The sequence below is a fragment of the Tripterygium wilfordii genome, chromosome 15 (assembly GCF_013401445.1).
Source record: "Tripterygium wilfordii isolate XIE 37 chromosome 15, ASM1340144v1, whole genome shotgun sequence".
NCBI classification, from domain to species: domain Eukaryota; kingdom Viridiplantae; phylum Streptophyta; class Magnoliopsida; order Celastrales; family Celastraceae; genus Tripterygium; species Tripterygium wilfordii.
The window spans coordinates 5,809,136-5,826,662 of record NC_052246.1 but is presented as its reverse complement, the minus strand read 5'-3'; the positions used below and the strand labels follow the sequence as shown (position 1 = coordinate 5,826,662).

General features: G+C 38.2%; 3 protein-coding genes across 4 annotated transcripts; 2 read left to right on the top strand and 1 right to left on the bottom strand.

The window, feature by feature from the left end:
• Window positions 1-377: 377 nt before the first annotated feature.
• Window positions 378-4,699, top strand: LOC120017159 (thioredoxin Y1, chloroplastic-like). Of its 2 annotated transcripts, XM_038870273.1 has the most exons (5): window positions 378-613; window positions 2,540-2,628; window positions 2,928-3,105; window positions 4,092-4,178; window positions 4,499-4,699. In XM_038870273.1, the coding sequence occupies exons 1-4, from the start codon at window positions 440-442 to the stop codon at window positions 4,155-4,157; spliced, it is 507 nt and encodes a 168-aa protein (XP_038726201.1). In that variant the 5' UTR covers window positions 378-439; the 3' UTR covers window positions 4,158-4,178; window positions 4,499-4,699. The 2 variants fall into 2 exon arrangements, with proteins under 2 accessions (XP_038726201.1, XP_038726200.1); XM_038870272.1 differs by lacking the exon at window positions 4,499-4,699 and having other exon boundaries at window positions 379-613; window positions 4,092-4,450.
• Window positions 4,700-5,830: 1,131 nt separating this feature from the next.
• LOC119980028 (putative F-box protein At5g55150) lies at window positions 5,831-8,571 on the bottom strand. Its single transcript, XM_038822675.1, has 2 exons — window positions 8,447-8,571; window positions 5,831-7,409 (listed from the first exon to the last, which is right to left on the bottom strand). Exon 2 carries the CDS (start codon window positions 7,249-7,251, stop codon window positions 5,989-5,991), a length of 1,263 nt encoding a protein of 420 aa, XP_038678603.1. The 5' UTR covers window positions 7,252-7,409; window positions 8,447-8,571; the 3' UTR covers window positions 5,831-5,988.
• LOC119979794 lies at window positions 7,250-10,476 on the top strand. The gene is made up of 5 exons (XM_038822426.1): window positions 7,250-7,429; window positions 7,698-7,816; window positions 8,002-9,647; window positions 9,736-9,847; window positions 10,059-10,476. Exons 1-5 carry the CDS (start codon window positions 7,250-7,252, stop codon window positions 10,474-10,476), a joined length of 2,475 nt encoding a protein of 824 aa, XP_038678354.1.
• The last annotated feature ends 7,051 nt before the right edge of the window (window positions 10,477-17,527 follow it).

The following is a 17,527-nucleotide window of genomic DNA, read 5'->3' as shown; positions in this document are numbered from 1 at the left end:
CCAACAACATTCAATTTCTTCATATTATCTACAACAAAACTACACCAAAACACAAAATATCAATACAACATCAGTAAAACACTTCTCCCAATACAACCATATAAGCAAAAAACGTTTTACAATACAATCACATCAATAAAAGACAGCATCTTTATTGACCCAATAACACTTTACCGTTGCAAGTGCCCTTATGATATGTTTTCCATTTACAAATCTTACTATTCTTCTCTTTTCTTGAGAAAGTTGAGTGGATCTCAGCGTCCATCTCATCCGTAGGATCAAAGAACCAAGTAACATCTCCGTATCATCCAACGGCTCCTGTTTCTCCTAATAGATTATTTTGTTGTGGTTCGTTTTTTATTTTTATTTTTTCGGTCTCTCTTTCAATTGTCATACAAACCATTTTTTCTTGGGGATTTCTCTCCTTCTCGCTCTACGAATGGCGATTTCGCTCTCAGCATCAACAGTTCCTTCATTGAATACGCGAAGCATCAGTAATTTGTCTGGATATTCGTCGTTTTCTGCTAAGCAATTATTCCCTTTACGGTTTCAGAGAATTCAAATCGGGAAGGCTGGGATTTCCTCCTCGTCTCGGCGTCGAAACTCACTTGTGGTACTTTTATTCACTCGAGTTACCTTCAAGTTTTTCAGTTCATCATCTTTAGTGTGTTAATTTTCTTGAATATTAATTTCATTTCAATTCTGGATGTCCAAAGCGAAATTATGCAAATTTCATGGTTGGTAATTAATGTCCCAAGCGCAGAAAAATTAAATTTGAAAATGTCTTTTCAACCATTTTAACAGTATCCTACTATTAAGTACAAGACCCCAATCAACTATAACAATGTATATCACGGAAGTACCGATTTCCAGTTATTTTTGCACCATCTTGCTTCTTTCTTGAGGAATGGAATGGTGGGAAGATATATGTTCCGAAAATTTTATTGCTTGTGGACACGAGATTCCATTGGAATTTGGTTTCTTGGTTGATAGTGGTTTGTTCTAGATTATGAAGTTTTCTCTCTTAACAATCTGGGTACCATAGACTAATATGTAGTTATGCTGTGGAATTTCTCTTTTCGTGTACAAAACAGGCATTGTTGGTTGTAGGCAAGATAGTTTATTGCCATTAAGATGTTCCTTCTATATGTGTGTGAAAGATCATGATTCTTGACTCATATGGTTAGTTGAAAAGTACCGAGATAATGGCGATATCGATTAGGCTTGTTGGTCAAAGAGAGCATCTAGATGAAATTTAAAAAAAAATGAATATTGGTCTTTGTTGCTAAGCCTAGCAATGGATATTAGGATGATACGTTGCATTCCAATTTCACAGATATTTATAAAGTTCTTAAAGTTTCAAAAGGTAAACGTTTATAAGCCATGAGATGCTTTTTGGATGCTCTGAGTTTGTATATGTGGAATATGGAATATGGAAATTTTCTATCATGTCTCACCGGCTTTGTCCTTCTACAGCTGTCTTATCTCCTTTAGGGCTTTTAATTAGAATTAAATACATCAACTGTGTCGTGTTTTAGATTTCTAGTTAGTTTTGTCATTATTCATTTCGGGGAAATACTGCTATTGATTCCTTTAAATTGATATGTTTCCCTTACTTAGGGTCAACTAATGTGTTTTAGAGGTATCTTTTGGACATTGTATTTCTTTGAGTGATTAAAGATGAAAACTTCTTCACGTGAAATCATTTTGGAATTTGCTTGTGGACAATTTGTAGTTCCACTTCTGCAAACTGAGTTTTATACATGGAAAATCCAACCTTTATTTAACTTGAGTTGAGTCAGGTAGCAGCGTCAAAATAGTATGTAATTGATAGTTCTTTCCCCCAGAGATGTAGCTGACAGAGTTAAGATCTATAAACTTTATGGTAATACTAAAGCATACATCCATGCCATATGTGAGGCCAAGTTTAACATTTTTTATGCAAGTAAAATCGGCAGGTGACAATTCTTTGTGTCATTTACTCATTTTCATTGCATCTTCAATATTCTACATGTAGGTGTCATTGAAAATTTTAAACTTACTACCTTCTTCTGTTCTTTAAGATTTCTTGAACTTTTCTCCCTATTTTCTGAAATCAATTTGCTGTTAGCAATAATCAAGTGAATTTCCTTGATTTTGTTGGGCTGATGATCTCTATTTATTTTGTTCCCACTGCTCTGGTACTTATTACATTATACTTACTTTGGTTTGGCTTAGCTTGATTTAAATTACTTTTATGGGATAGTTCTTTTCAACAACAATTTTCATCATCATCAAATCTTTCATCCCAAATATGAGTCTGGCTAGAATGAATTCCTACTCAAAGTTGTTTGGAGTCAATCATATGGATTCTCTGTTGCTTCTCAAACCAGTGTAAAATTACGTTCTTTTCTAAATCTTGCTGCATAAAAAAGAAGATGCTCTCAACTTTTTGAGTTAAGAGTATTAATACCTCTACATTTTACACTTTTGTAACATATTAGACAAATCTCTCTCCCCTCTTCTTAATGTCTCTAAGTTGTAATAATGGTTACTGCAGGTTGCATCAAAGAAGCAAACATTTTCCTCGTTTGATGAAATGCTGGCGACTTCTGACAAACCTGTACTAGTCGATTTCTATGCTACTTGGTTAGTTATTTTTTTTTCTTTAACTGCTCTCTTTATTTCTTCTTATATCAAATGCAACTTACATGAGATGGGTGCTTATAGCTTTCATTTATATCAACACCCTAGCTGTTCTCGTTATATGCAGCTTTTAAATCAGGAAGACATTGCAGTCTGGTGTTTCTATAGATGTTCTTGCCGAATAGTGCCCTCCTTGACCTTCACCTTTGAATTGTAACGGAAGACTGAGACTTTCTAATCACCGAAGCAGGCTAGGCTTTCATTTTAATTGGAGGATGACTAATCCCAGTTGTTGTTTGCAGGTGTGGCCCTTGTCAGTTCATGGTTCCAATTCTTAATGAAGTTAGTGTTGCTCTGAAAGATACGATCCAGTTGGTGAAAATCGACACTGAGAAGTACCCAAGCATTGCAGATAAATACAAGATAGAGGCATTGCCTACTTTCATCATTTTCAAGGATGGGAAACCTTGTGATCGATTTGTAAGTATATTTAGTATCTTATCTCTTGCGGAACTTAGGATTTTTTTTATTATTTAAATTTTTTCTAGATGATCATTATTTATACTTGGTGCATTGGAATTTTTTCCCTTTTACGTGGCTTAATGCATTTATTTCTACTTGACATGATTGCAATGCACCTAAATCAGCGCATTCTCTTACTAGGGTTATGGGTCGACTTAACTATTCTTTCAAGGGACTCGTCTTTCAGCATTTTTTTTTACATTGTTAAATTCAATTTAAATTTAGTGGAATAAATTATGCTTTGTTGCAATATTCTTCATTTTATTTTTTTGGCTTTCATGGGTCCCAGTGGTAGAATTGTAGGATTGCAATCTAGAAGTCACAGGTTCAATTCCTGGAAACAGTATCTCCAAATATTATGTGGGGGTAAAGTCTACCTATATCTTGTTTCTCTCATACCCCTCCACTGCGGGAGCCTTATGCACAAGAATTGTGAATATATGGTATAATGATAGAGTTGCAAGAGTGCAATCTAGAGGTTAGAAGTTCATTTCCTGGAAACAGCATCTCCACATATTAAGTGAGGGTAAGGTCTGCGTACATCATAATTATCCTCGACCTCGCTCACTGCGTGAACTTTGTGCACATAAATTGTTTACCTTTCAAAGACGAACATGTGGCCTAGTGGTAAAGTGGTAGGGTGCAACCTTATCACGTGTTCAATTCCTAGAAAAAGTCTCTCCACATAATACATGGAGGTAAGCTTTGCGTACATCATGTCTGTCTCTAACCCCATCCACTGTTGGAGTATTTTGTAAGAAAAAAAGTTTACATTTTACCTTTCATGCGTGTATTAACTTGTGTTTTGTACTCTTTACACGAATTTTAAACTATTTCCACACTATTAGCAAAAGAAGAATACCTTCTTTTTTGGGAATATTAGTCTTGTCTTCGATCTACTTGCAGAGTTTAACTTTGAGGTTTATTGGTTTGATCATATACAGGAGGGTGCTTTGAATGCTGATCAGCTCATTCAACGCATTGAAAATTTGCTAAAGGTCAAGCAATAGTTGCGTTGACACTTGTTACAGGTTCCTTCCTTTTTTCCCTCTCCCACTAAATTAGAGTCTTGGAGACATTCAAAGTGTCACTTATCTGTCATCCATTCTGCTGCCGTCTTTTGATGTGGAATATGAACTCAAAAGGTCATGAGATTGCAATATTTATTCAGAATTCTTAGGGAGTCTGTTTGGTTTCTTTTTTCTTTCTTTTTTCTCTCCCTTTCTTCTAGGTTATTGTTATATCATCCCCCAGAACTGTATTCATTTTTTGAAACGAGGATCGATAGATCCTTTCAACATTATTGGGGGCATTGGCAAGTTTCTTGCTTTTAATATTGGAATCATTGCAGACACTCTCATGTCTTGAATCATTGGGAAATCTGGTTCGGATGAAGATTAAAAGGTTGCTGCCCCAACAGAGGATTCGTTTCAAGAATTGATTAGCAAGATAAGTTTTTTTATTAGAATGAATTCTATCAAATGGTAACAGCTTAAGAGCTGGAATTGCAGTGGCTAATGGGATATCTTAGTTGATGGGCTATAAAATCGTAAGATTTCACCAAAATTGATATTTTTGAAACAATCCGGATCGTTTTGCTCACCTAAGATCATCGGTTACGATCTATGACCAGTATGAGTTTAATGTGGAAAGTTCTTCAAATTAGTTGAATGGAGTCAAATTGGTAATACGACAAAGAGGTTGTAAACGGGCCAGGAGCCCGTGAGAACGGAATATCACGACCCATTTGGGGTGGGCCGGTCCGGCCAGTTGACCAAGGTCAATGGACTGATCAAGGCTCGGCCCACATATGTCACATGGGCTGGGCTGGGATAATCAGCCCATGAAACATGACTGGGGCCCGCGTGGCAGCCAACGGTTAGGGCAAATGCAATGGGATTTAGGTTGCTGGGCCAACATTTTTGTTGGCCCGATCCCACCTCTATTACACAAAAAGTCAAGTCAAACACGTATTCTAATACAGTCACATCAGTAAAACACAAATTTCTATACACTTTTTCTTCCCACACACTTTCTCTTTCCACCCAACCCAACAACATTTCATTCCTCCATATTATCCACAACAAAACTACATCAAAATATCAAATATCAATACATCCACATCAGCAAAAAACTTATCCCAATACAACCACATAAGCAAAACACATTTTACAATACAGCCACATCAGCAAAAGACAATATCTTTGTTGGCCCAATACCACTTCACCATTGCATTTGCCCTTAGGAAGGTTGGCGTACAAAGGGACCAAAAATGGATCACATTCAACTTGACTGGAGGAGGAAACCACCTTGGATGGGTAGTGGGTACAGAACAAGACCCATGCGCCTGCAAAGCAAAGAAGGCCCATCAATTAGAATCAACTATGGATGCCTGCTGCCCACATGCATAAATGCCTCCCCCTAAAGGAAATGAATAATAAATGAGAAGGGTAACTTATCAAAAAAAGAAAGAATGGTGCATCCATCATACTTTTCTCCATTCTAAGTTAGTAATTCAATATTTTCAAACGCGGCATTCAACAATCAAGTGCAGTGTGCATAATCGGCAGGATGAATTACATTCTAACAAAAAGCTTTACCAAATACAGAGTGCTTATTCAATTACAATAACAAAATATACTGTCAAAGACAAAAAAATATAAATATATAAATTTTGCTCGGATGAAATAAAACCAGAATTGAAGGACTCTCGATTCATAAATACTGTAGTTTCACAGGCTTGCTAAGCAAACAATTTCTATTTTTGTTTTGCTAGCAACATTAAAAAGGAAGAAAGGACAGAAGCACAAGAGATATAATGCCTTAAATCAAACAAGCATATTATGGTTTGGGAATCACCCAAATAGCAGAAGGCAGTATAAACCTAGAATTTGTCTTGTAAAGTGGCTCCACAGTACCATCCTCCAAGTTGAACACTCCCATATCATTATTTACAGATGCATGATCCGTAAAATATATCCGATTTCTTTTGTAACCAAACTCATGCGGATTTGAGAGGGAAAAGGATTGATTCCTACCCAAAAACACTGCATCCCCTTCAAAATTGTCTACTTGTATCCAGCTTGGCTTTGATCCACTCCTTGTATCCAGCTTACACACTTCAAAACAATAAGAGCTATATGACACCCTACAATAAAGTTTATCAAGAGGCGTATGTGGGTGTTCTGCACCAATGCCAATAGCTTCTGCTTGGTTGACATGATCTTCTTCCTCAATGCGACGTTTTTCTACCTGCAAGATTCTAAATAGTTGGCCCCTGCATTCCACTAGATACCAAAGCAGTTGCCAATCATGGGAGGGAACACGATGGATGAGGGCATTAGTGTGCAAGCCATGGGCATACATCGTAGTCAGTTTAGGTTCAGAAACAGTAAGGTCAAAACCAAAAATCTCTCCTCTTGCTGATACAACGTAGAATTGCCCCTTCAAATAAATTGCATCCATAAAAAATCTAAAATTTTTCTCTATACGATACCTGAAAGCTTTATCATCAATAAAGGTCCAATCTTCGTCACCCACCTTGCAGAAAGCCAGCTTCTTGTATCCGTAAATAAGTAGGACAAAGCAATCAGAGGCTGTAGGAATTGTTGATAAGATGACTTTGCTCCTACAGAAGCTCAATCTCGGCCACATGGGTTCTAAATAAATCATTGCTATGGTGTAGCGGTAAATATTATTTAGTTCGAGCAACCAAATTTCAGGAAGGTTGATGCGAGTATCAGAGATGGGATTCAGCAGGTACATGCCCATTGCATCGGTTAGCATTATAAGCCATCCTTGATGGGATCCAATATAGACGTCTTGAAGTGGAACTCTGACTTGGGGTAAGAAATCCTGTTCTTTATCAATGTCCTTGCCAACTGGGGAGGCAAGAAGGCGTCTTGATTTTGATTTGGAGGCAATACCTGGTGCTGGAACAATTAGACAAGGAGAACCCGAAGGGGCATAGCGTTCGAGGTAGTTTACAACAACACCTGTCCAGGATCTGCACACAAAAGCAAATCGATGATAATCTTTACCAATAATTAGTTTTTGCAGGATTACCAACAAGACATCTTGAGGGAGTTCAGCCCAGTTTCTCATGGTTCGATCCTGTTGTTTTCCTTGTAAGAGGAGTGATAAGGGTGAGCTTGTGATGCAGGTTCAGTGGGCAGTAACGGTGACAGGTTATTCAAGGAAGAATAGCTGGCTTTGCATTACTTGGAGAAGAAGGATTGTGCTAAGCAAGGAAGGCGTAGGACCTGTTAAACATGTCAAGTTTGTTAGTTTAATTAAATAAGGCAAATATGTCAAAAGCATTGCATTGTATTGGAATACCAAGTGCTATTAAGTTTTACTAGTTATAGTTGAATTAGGAGTTTCCTTCTGTACTAGCAAATAGCTGACTATATAAGTTGGCCTTAAGGTGTTACACGGTAGTTTTTTTTTTCATTCAATAAGAGTTTACATCTTTAGCTTTGTTAACAAAAAGCAAACGCTACAATAAATCCTTCTGTTTCTCAGCTTGCTCTGCGTTAGTTTGGTATCAGACGAAAGGATCTGTTTCCTGCATTATGGTACGCGGCAGAGGCGTTGGTCGTGGGGGTCGTGGTGGTAGGCGGTTTCCGGCTGAGGAGGTCTATGATCATAGGGGGACGCACAAGATGAGGTGATTGAGGATACGCAGAGGTAGATAGAGGAGTTGACTCAACGTCTAGCACTTTTTCAAACCCGTAGCGGCGGAACCGAACGTGATTCTGATTCAGAGATTGACAACCCATTCTACAGGCAACCCTGTGGTTGGCAAGATTGAAATCAGACTTACGGATTCAAAATTGAGATTCCAGATTGCAGTGGGGGGTTACATGCTGAAGTTTTCATTGATTGGCTGAATGAAATCGAGCGTATCTTTGAGTTTAAGGAGGTACCAGAAGAGGCAAAGTTTAAGCTGGTAGCCATGAAATTGAAGGGTCGTGCCTCCGCATGGTGGGAACAATTGAAAAGAACTCGTGAGAGACAGCGTAAACCAAGAATTGTTGATTGGGAAAAGATGAAGTGTAAACTTAGAGAAAATTTTCTTCCTCTTGGGTATGCAGAATCATTGTTTCAGAGACTTCAGAATCTAAAACAAAGCACACGCCAGGTAGATGACTATACAGAGGAATTCTACCAACTAGTGGCAAGGAACGATATGAACGAATCCGACGAGCAATTAGTTACAAGATATATTGGGGGACTACGATTAGAAATACAAGATGCCTTAAGCCTCTATACCATATGCACAGTTTTTGAGGCTTACCAACGTGCATTAACAGTGGAGAAACAATTAAGTCGGACCATATCCAGGCAGGCGAGCTGCGGTGTTGATCATAATGCATCCAACTCAAGGTCAGGGCCCAGCCGCGGTACTGAACAGGCAGTCCCAGTTCCACAAGTCCACCCACAGAATGCCGCAAGTTTACCTCAAGTTGCAGGTACTGGATTTAAGTGTTTTAAGTGTGGTGAACCAGGACATAAGTCTAGTGATTGTCGTAAAGCTACCAGTTGTGTCGGAAAGAATTTGTTAGTCGAAGGAGAGTATGACGATTCAGAGAATTATAATCTTGAGGGTCCAATTTTTGATGAAGAAAATCTTGAAACTGAAATTATTGATGGTGATGGTCACGTGAATTTGGTTATCAGAAAAAGTCTTCTCATACCAAAAGAATCCAATGGAGAGGACTGGTTACGCACTAACATCTTTCAGACCACATGTACTGTGGGTGAAAAGGTGTGCAAACTAATAATCGATTGCGGAAGTTGTGAGAATGTAGTGTCGGAGGAAGCAACTTCTAAACTCCAGTTACAAACAGTTCAACACCCGAAGCCATATAAGCTTTCTTGGTTGAAAAAGGGGACAAATATTATGGTGGATCGAAAGTGTTTGGTCTCCTTTTCAATTGGGAAAAAATATTTTGATAAGGCCTGGTGTGATGTGATACCCATGGATGCTTGTCACCTACTATTGGGTAGGCCCTGGCAATATGATAGTGGAGCAGTACATGACGGGAAAAAAAATACTTATACCTTGAAAAATAAGGGTAAAGTGTTTGTCTTGAAACCAAGAAAAGAAAAAGAACAACTCAATTTGCTAAATCTATCATTATTTTTAAGAGCTGCCAAAGAGCAAGGTGTGATTTATGCTTTATGGCCTTGTGAGAGAGAGGCCACGGACAGTTCTAAAGTTCCTGCTGAAGTACAAGAAATAATTGATAAATTCTCATACTTGATGCCCAAAGATCTTCCTCCAGGATTACCTCCAATGCACGATTTTCAACATCATATTGATTTAATACCTGGGGCGGTATTACCAAACAAGCCGACTTATAGGCTTAGTCCTAAGGAGTATGAAGAATTGAGGAGGCAGGTGGAGGAATTGTTGGACCGTGGATATATACGTGACAGCATGAGTCCTTGCGCTGTTCTTGCATTATTGACAACAAAGAAAGATGGATCTTGGCGTATGTGTATTGATAGCAATTAATCGTATCACAATTAAGTATCGATTTCCAATTCCAAGACTTGACGACATGCTTGATTATCTTTCAGGCTCTCGGGTATTTTCTAAACTTGATCTTAGAAGTGGGTATCATCAAATACGCATTAGACCGGGGGACGAATGGAAAACTGCTTTCAAAACTCAGGACGGCTTGTATGAATGGTTAGTCATGCCTTTTGGGCTGACGAACACCCCTAGTACTTTTATGAGATTTATGCACCAAATTCTGAAGCCATTTATGGGCAAATTTGTTGTGGTTTATTTTGATGACATCTTAATTTATAGTCCTACTGGGGAGGCCCATCTCCAGCATTTGAATGAAGTTCTGACCACTTTGCGTTAACAACTTCTGTTTGTGAACAAAAAAAAAAAGTTTCTTTATGACTAATTCAGTCACGTTCTTGGGCTTTATTGTATCTGATCAAGGAGTGTGTGCAGACCCATCCAAGGTGCAAGCTATTCTTGATTGGCCAACCCCAAATAGTCTTCATAATATTCGAAGTTTTCATGGCTTGGCCTCCTTTTACAGGAGATTTGTGCAGAATTTTAGCACTCTGATAGCACCAATAATTGAGTGCCTAAGAGGAAAGGTGTTTCAATGGACCGATGAGGCTGATCAGAGCTTTCGACTGGTGAAGAGAAAAATTGCAGCAACTCCAGTATTAACTCTTCCTAACTTTGAGAAGATTTTTGAAGTTCATTGTGATGCCTCTGGAGTAGGAATTGGGGGTGTGCTCAATCAAGAGGGACATCCTGTTGCTTTTTATAGTGCTAAGCTCTCTAGTGCTTAGCAGAATTATTCTGCTTATGACCTTGAATTTTATGCAATTGTGCAAGTTTTGAAGCATTGGCGGCATTATTTAATTCAAAAGGAGTTTATATTACTCACGGATCATGAAGCTCTTACGTATATTAATGGGCAACATAAACTGAACCGGCAACATGCTAAATGGGTTGCTTACTTACAAGAATTCACCTTTGCTATTCGTCATCAATCTGGCATTCAAAATAAAGTTGCTGATGCCTTAAGTAGGCGTGCAACTCTATTGACTACAATGGTAGCCCAAGTAGTAGGCTTTGATACTTTCAAAGAAATATACTCCAGTGATCCTTCCTTTAGCAAAATTTTTGGAGCTGTGACAGCTGGTTCTTCCCCTGAATATCAGCTGCATGAGGGGTTCTTGTTCCGCTGGTTACAGCTCTGTGTACCCGACTGCTCTTTGTGCCTGCAAATCCTATGTGAAATGCATAATGAGGGTCACTTTGGAAGGGATAGAACTTTGGCTTTGATCTCTAAAAGCTTTTATTGGCCTAAAATGTCTAGTGATGTGAAGAATCTTGTAGCACGCTATGTTACTTGTCAAGTTTCGAAAGGGGCCACTACCAATGCTGGGTTATATACTCCTTTACTGGTGTCGTCCGCTCCGTGGCAGGATGTGAGTATGGATTTTGTGTTAGGGCTCCCGCGAACTCAGTGAGGTATGGATTCCATTTTCGTTGTAGTTGATCGTTTTTTGAAAATGGCACATTTTATTGCTTGTCGGAAGACTATGGATGCCACCCGTATTGCTCATTTATATTTTACTGAGGTGGTACGGCTTCATGGTTTGCCCAAATCAATTACTTCGGATTGCGATACAAAATTTGTACGCAATTTCTGGAGATGTTTATGGAGTAAGATGGGCACTACACTCAATTTTAGCAGTTCTTATCACCCACAAACGGATGGTCAGACTGAAGTGGTGAATCAGAGTTTGGGAAATTTACTGCGTAGTCTTGCCAGTGAAAAGCCTAAGCAATGGGATGGTATGCTTGCTCAAGCAAAGTTTGTCTTTAATCGCTCAACAAATCGCACTACTGGGTTCTGTCCATTTGAAATTGTATATGGATCTAATCCGGCTGGGGTGCTTGATTTAACTAAGATTGCTCATAGGGGTAAACCACACATTAAAGCAGGAGACATGACTAAATTTCTTCGGGATTTACATGCCCAAGTACGTACAAAAATTGAAGCTAACAATGCTGTTTACAAGGCCAAAGCTGATGAAAAGCGCCACTGCATTACTTTTGATGTTGGGGATGACGTGTGGGTCATTCTTACTCGTGACCGATTTCTTCCTGGAGAATATAACAAGCTTAAGGCAAAAAAGGTTGGTCCCTGTGAGGTGCTTCAACGGATTAATGACAATGCTTATCGTGTGCGTCTTCCGAGCCATCTTAAGACTTCAAATGTCTTTAATGTTAAGCCTCTTGTACCGTGTTATTCGGCTGCACTTCTGGCCAACTCTAGGCCGAGTTCTTTTCAACCCGGGGAGATTGATGCAGGTTCGGTGGGCAGTAATGGTGACAGGTTATACAAGGAAGAACAACTGGCTTTGCATTACTTGGAGAAGAAGGATTGTGCTAAGCAAGGAAGGCGTAGGACCTGTTAAACATGTCAAGTTTGTTAGTTTAATTAAATAAGGCAAATATGTCAAAAGCATTGCATTGTATTGGAATACCAAGTGCTATTAAGTTTTACTAGTTATAGTTGAATTAAGAGTTTCCTTCTATACTAGCAAATAGCCGACTCTATAAGTTGGTCTTACACGGTAGTTTTTTTTCACTCAATAAGAGTTTACATCTTTAGCTTTGCTAACAAAAAGCAAACGCTACAATAAATCCTTCCGCTGCTCAGCTTGTTCTGCGTCAGCTTGGAACGGACTCCATGTGAGTTAGTTCCATGGAAGCTCCTGATAGACTTTGCATGTTTATCACAGAGTTCTCTGTTTTGCTTCTGGTTCGGCTGGCTAGGGCTCCTCTCAAAGCCTTGTATGCGTTTCAGATTTATTTGCATATTATTAAAATACTAAATTTATATTATTTTTAATTTTTTTATTTTATATAAATATCTTTATTTAAAATTATATGTTAACCCTTAACTTAAAATATAAAATAACTTTATATTTACATATTAAATTAAAAAATACTTTGTTTACACCAAATTCTCTATCCTGCACTATTCCATCAACCCACCAAATCCTCAAAAGAAAAACAATCCTTTATTCACCAAAACCACACTGCCCTCTTTTCTTCATCTTCAGAAATAGTGGGGTATTGTGAAATTGACTAAGAAACCCGTCGTTTGTGTAAATTATAGCTTCTACTTGCTTCCGTGATAAGCAACATAAGCTCCTTGAAGGCAAAGTGTATTACTAGATCTTAAAGAGAGGTATATTTCACCATAAAACCTTCATACCATAACTTCTCTTACACTATTACAGCAAGACTAAGGTTATTACACCTTTTAGAAGACCCTAGAACTTGCATTACAGCCACACAAAATAAAACACAATAGACTAAGCTTAGTCAACATTCTACAGTGAACTTGACCAAGAAAACATAAACAACTCAAAGTACATAAAAGAAAATGAAGTAACCTTACTACCCTTAACAGTTTGTATCAACAGACAACGTCAAGTACACGCTTGAGCAAGTCGATTGTGTAGCTTTTCTGGAAGTATTTGAACCGTTAATACGTACCTTTAAGTTAATTGAAATTCCAAGTTAAATGACACTACTGTGCAAAATCCTCATTCTAAGCTCTTGCACATGATCCATGTGAAAGGAATCGAACAACGATCACGCAGCGGAATAATAAAAATTTTCGATTCCTAATCCGAGGATCTGTTTAAAAACAACATTCGGTTATGGGTTTAGAATAGTTACCCTTGTAGAGCGCCTTTCGTACTGTCGAAGCATACAACGAACACGAACTTTCTGATCGTGCCTCTACGGTATCCACACGAACGATGCAATCTTCGTGTACGTCTCACGTCGACGAACGAAACTCACGAGCCCTCCGGTTGCTAGACCGAAACGAACCCGCCGTATTCAAATCCGATTCAACACCTTGAATCAGTACAGTGAGCAAAATAGGAGAGCTCCTTTCGAAAGACTCTCAGCCTTTTTCTTAGAAAAACTCACGTATGACTTCTATGTTTTTCACAAAAACTATTCTTTTAATAATAAAATTATTATATATAATAATAATTAAGAATGGATGACAATTCACCCTAGAATTCTATCTCTTTGTAAACATATATATATATATATATATATATATACACGTTCAAAACTTTTTTGTGGTTTCTTTTTTTTTTTTTCTATATATATATATATATACAACCTACTATATATATATGTATTATATATATCTTTATATATATTTGTAAACATATACATATAACACATTCAAACTTTTTGTGTTTATATATATATCTATATATATAACGTGTGTGTATATATATATATATATATCTCTTTATATATATAAAGAAAATAAGATAAAATAGAATTCCAAAAAATGTTTGAGTCCTACTCAAATACTTCTCTTGGTTTCTAGAAATTTATTAATACCAAAGTCAAAATATCCTAGTCCAACTAGGACCGAAAAATGCTCACATTAAATATGAAATTCATCTCATGAATTTTACGTTCCGTATTGCTTATCATTTTTAGTGTGTGACCCTGTAGGTTCCCGTAATGTTGGTCGTAAATATAAAATCCTATTTTAGAATTACAAGCAGTGAGTGATGTCTAGCAACATATCACTGCTACCCAAATTACGAGAAAGTCAATGTTTTGACTCAACCTTTACCGCGACTAATGTTACCGTGTTGTAAATTCCTTTTATCCTCGATATCTAGATTGAACACGAGACATGGATATGTCACCCTCGTATAGCTCAATCAATGTTTCCTGATTCCCGAATAAGCTAATCAAAACAGATGACATTGATATCATTATATCAACTCATTTGAGCATGGCCATGCATTTATCAGCTCTATTCAATCAAGAGGCCTTAGATATCAATCTCGTGTTATGAGAAGGATAAATTCCATCTTGATCACTTATATCCCTCTACATAATTTATTATACACCTGATCACCACCTTTATAGCCACCTTGTTAAGGGCAACGTTTGATAGTGTCAAAATGAACAATTTCTTATGTCGGGAACAATGGTGATCTCAGGTCGAAGGACTACAAAACACCATCATCACTATGAAATTATTTATGACATCCATAACACGATCCATGTAATGATTTCATGGTGGGTCGATCCAGTACATAAATTCTCCAATTTATGTACCTACGTGTTGACTTAATATCATATATTAATCAAGCACATATTAGCCTCTACATATTATTGTCGTCCCTGTTAACAATAATATTTGGCTAAGGACATTTAAGAATATACATTATATTCTAGGGACATTATTACAATAATTCATACTACACAGATATAAATAATTGCAATAACTAAAAATAACTTTATTAATAAAATATCCATGATAATATAATGTGCTAAATAATCATCATATGATTGACTTTAGTGCACACTCTCCAACAAACTCCCACTTGCACTAAAGTCAATCACTCATGTATCTAATACCTAGTGAATTGTTGTGTTGATCATGCTTCTGCTGTGTCAGAGGCTTGGTCAGTGGGTCGGCAATATTTTCGTTTGTGAAAACTCTGCATATCTTCACATCCCCTCGATTAATGATCTCTCGAATAAGATGGAAGCGCCGAAGTATATGTTTGGATCGTTGGTGAGATCGGGGTTCCTTAGCCTGTGCTATTGCTCCATTATTGTCACAATATAGCTCAATCGGATCAGCAATGCTAGGAACAACCTCTAGTTCAGCTATGAACTTTTTGATCCAAACAACCTCTTTTGCTGCATCGGAAGCTGCTATATACTCAGACTCTGTTGTAGAGTCAGCTACTGTCTCTTGTTTTGAACTCTTCCAGCTCACAGCACCACCATTTAGGCAAAACACATATCCTGACTGTGATCGGAAGTTGTCCTTGTCGGACTGGAAGCTGGCATCAGTGTAACCCTTTACCCTGAGCTCTTCTTCACCTCCATAAACCAAAAACATATCCTTAGTCCTTCTCAAGTACTTAAGAATTGTCTTAACGGCCATCCAGTGACATTCACCAGGATTTCCTTGGTACCTACTCGTTACACTAAGTGCATACGAGACATCAGGACGTGTACATACCAAGGCATACATGATAGACCCTATAGCTGACGCATAAGGTATCTTACTCATGCATTCTCTCTCATCTTGTGTCTTAGGACACATGCCATTTGAGAGAGTAATGCCATGTGACATAGGGAGAAGTCCTCTCTTGGATTCTTGCATGTTAAACCGATTTAACACTTTGTCAATGTATGTACTTTGACTGAGGCCCAGCAATCTCCTTGATCTATCTCTATAGATCTTGATACCTAAAATATAGGTAGCCTCGCCTAAGTCCTTCATCGAAAAACAATTCCCTAACCAAACCTTAACAGATTGTAAGGCTGGAATATCATTCCCGATGAGTAGTATATCATCTACATACAACACCAGGAATATAATGGTACTCCCACTGAACTTTTTATATACACAAGGTTCATCTTCGTTCTTGATGAAACCAAACTCTTTGACTGCGTCATCAAAACGAAGATTCCAGCTTCGAGAAGATTGTTTCAATCCATAGATGGATCGTTGCAATTTACACACCTTTCTAGTAGCATCTGGAGCTACAAAACCCTCAGGTTGTGTCATGTACACATCCTCAAGGAGCTTTCCATTAAGAAAAGCCGTTTTGACATCCATCTGCCAAATTTCATAATCTTGGTGTGCTGCAATAGCAAGCAAAATCCGAATGGATTTAAGCATCGCGACTGGTGAAAAAGTTTCGTCATAGTCTATACCATGAATTTGTTTGAAACCCTTAGCCACCAATCGCCCTTTGTAGGTTTGCACATTTCCGTCCATGTCGGTTTTCTTTTTGAAAACCCATTTGCACCCAATAGGTTTTACTCCTTCAGGTGGGTCAACCAAAAACCAAACTTGGTTAGTGTACATGGACTCCATTTCGGATTTCATGGCTTCAAGCCATTTCTCAGACTCCGGGCCTGTAATTGCTTGTTCGTAAGTTGTAGGCTCATCTTGTTCCATGAGTAACACGTCTCCAGGTTGCGTAATGAGAAAATTATATCTCATAGGCAACCTACGTGACCTACTTCACCTACGCAAGCTTTGTGTAGCTTGAGCCGTTTCCTGTTCCACAACTACTCTTGGAGCGGGCTCAGGTTCCACAACTACTTGTGGAGCGGGCTCAGGTTCCACAACTATTTGTGGAGCTAACTCAGGTTCCATCAACGGTTCATTGTTTTCTTGTGGTTCTTGAACTGTTTCAAGTTCCACTCTTCTCCCACTGTTACCATGAGATACAAATTGTTTCTCTAGAAAGGCTCCAGTTCTAGCGACAAACACTTTGCCCTCAGAAGGATTGTAGAAATAATATCCTTTGGTTTCCTTAGGATATCCTACAAAAAAACATTTATCAGATTTAGGTGCAAGCTTGTCGGAGGCTTGACGTTTTACATAAGCCTCACAACCCCAAATTCTGATGAAAGACATACTGGGACGTTTCCCAGTCCATAACTCGTATGGCGTCTTTTGAACCGCTTTAGATGGAACTCGGTTCAGTATAAAAGCAGCTGTGTCCAGAGCATATCCCCAAAAAGAGATAGGAAGATCTGTATGACTCATCATAGATCGAACCATGTCTAACAAGGTCCGATTCCTCCTTTCAGATACACCATTCAACTGTGGTGTAGCTGGTGGAGTGAGTTGTGAGACAATCCCACACTCTTTTAGATAGTCACGAAACTCTTTGCTCAAGTATTCACCACCTCGATCTGCTGGAAGTACTTTAATACTTTTGCCAAGTTGGTTTTGTACTTCATTTCTGAATTCTTTGAATTTTTCAAATGATTCAGACTTGTGCCTCATTA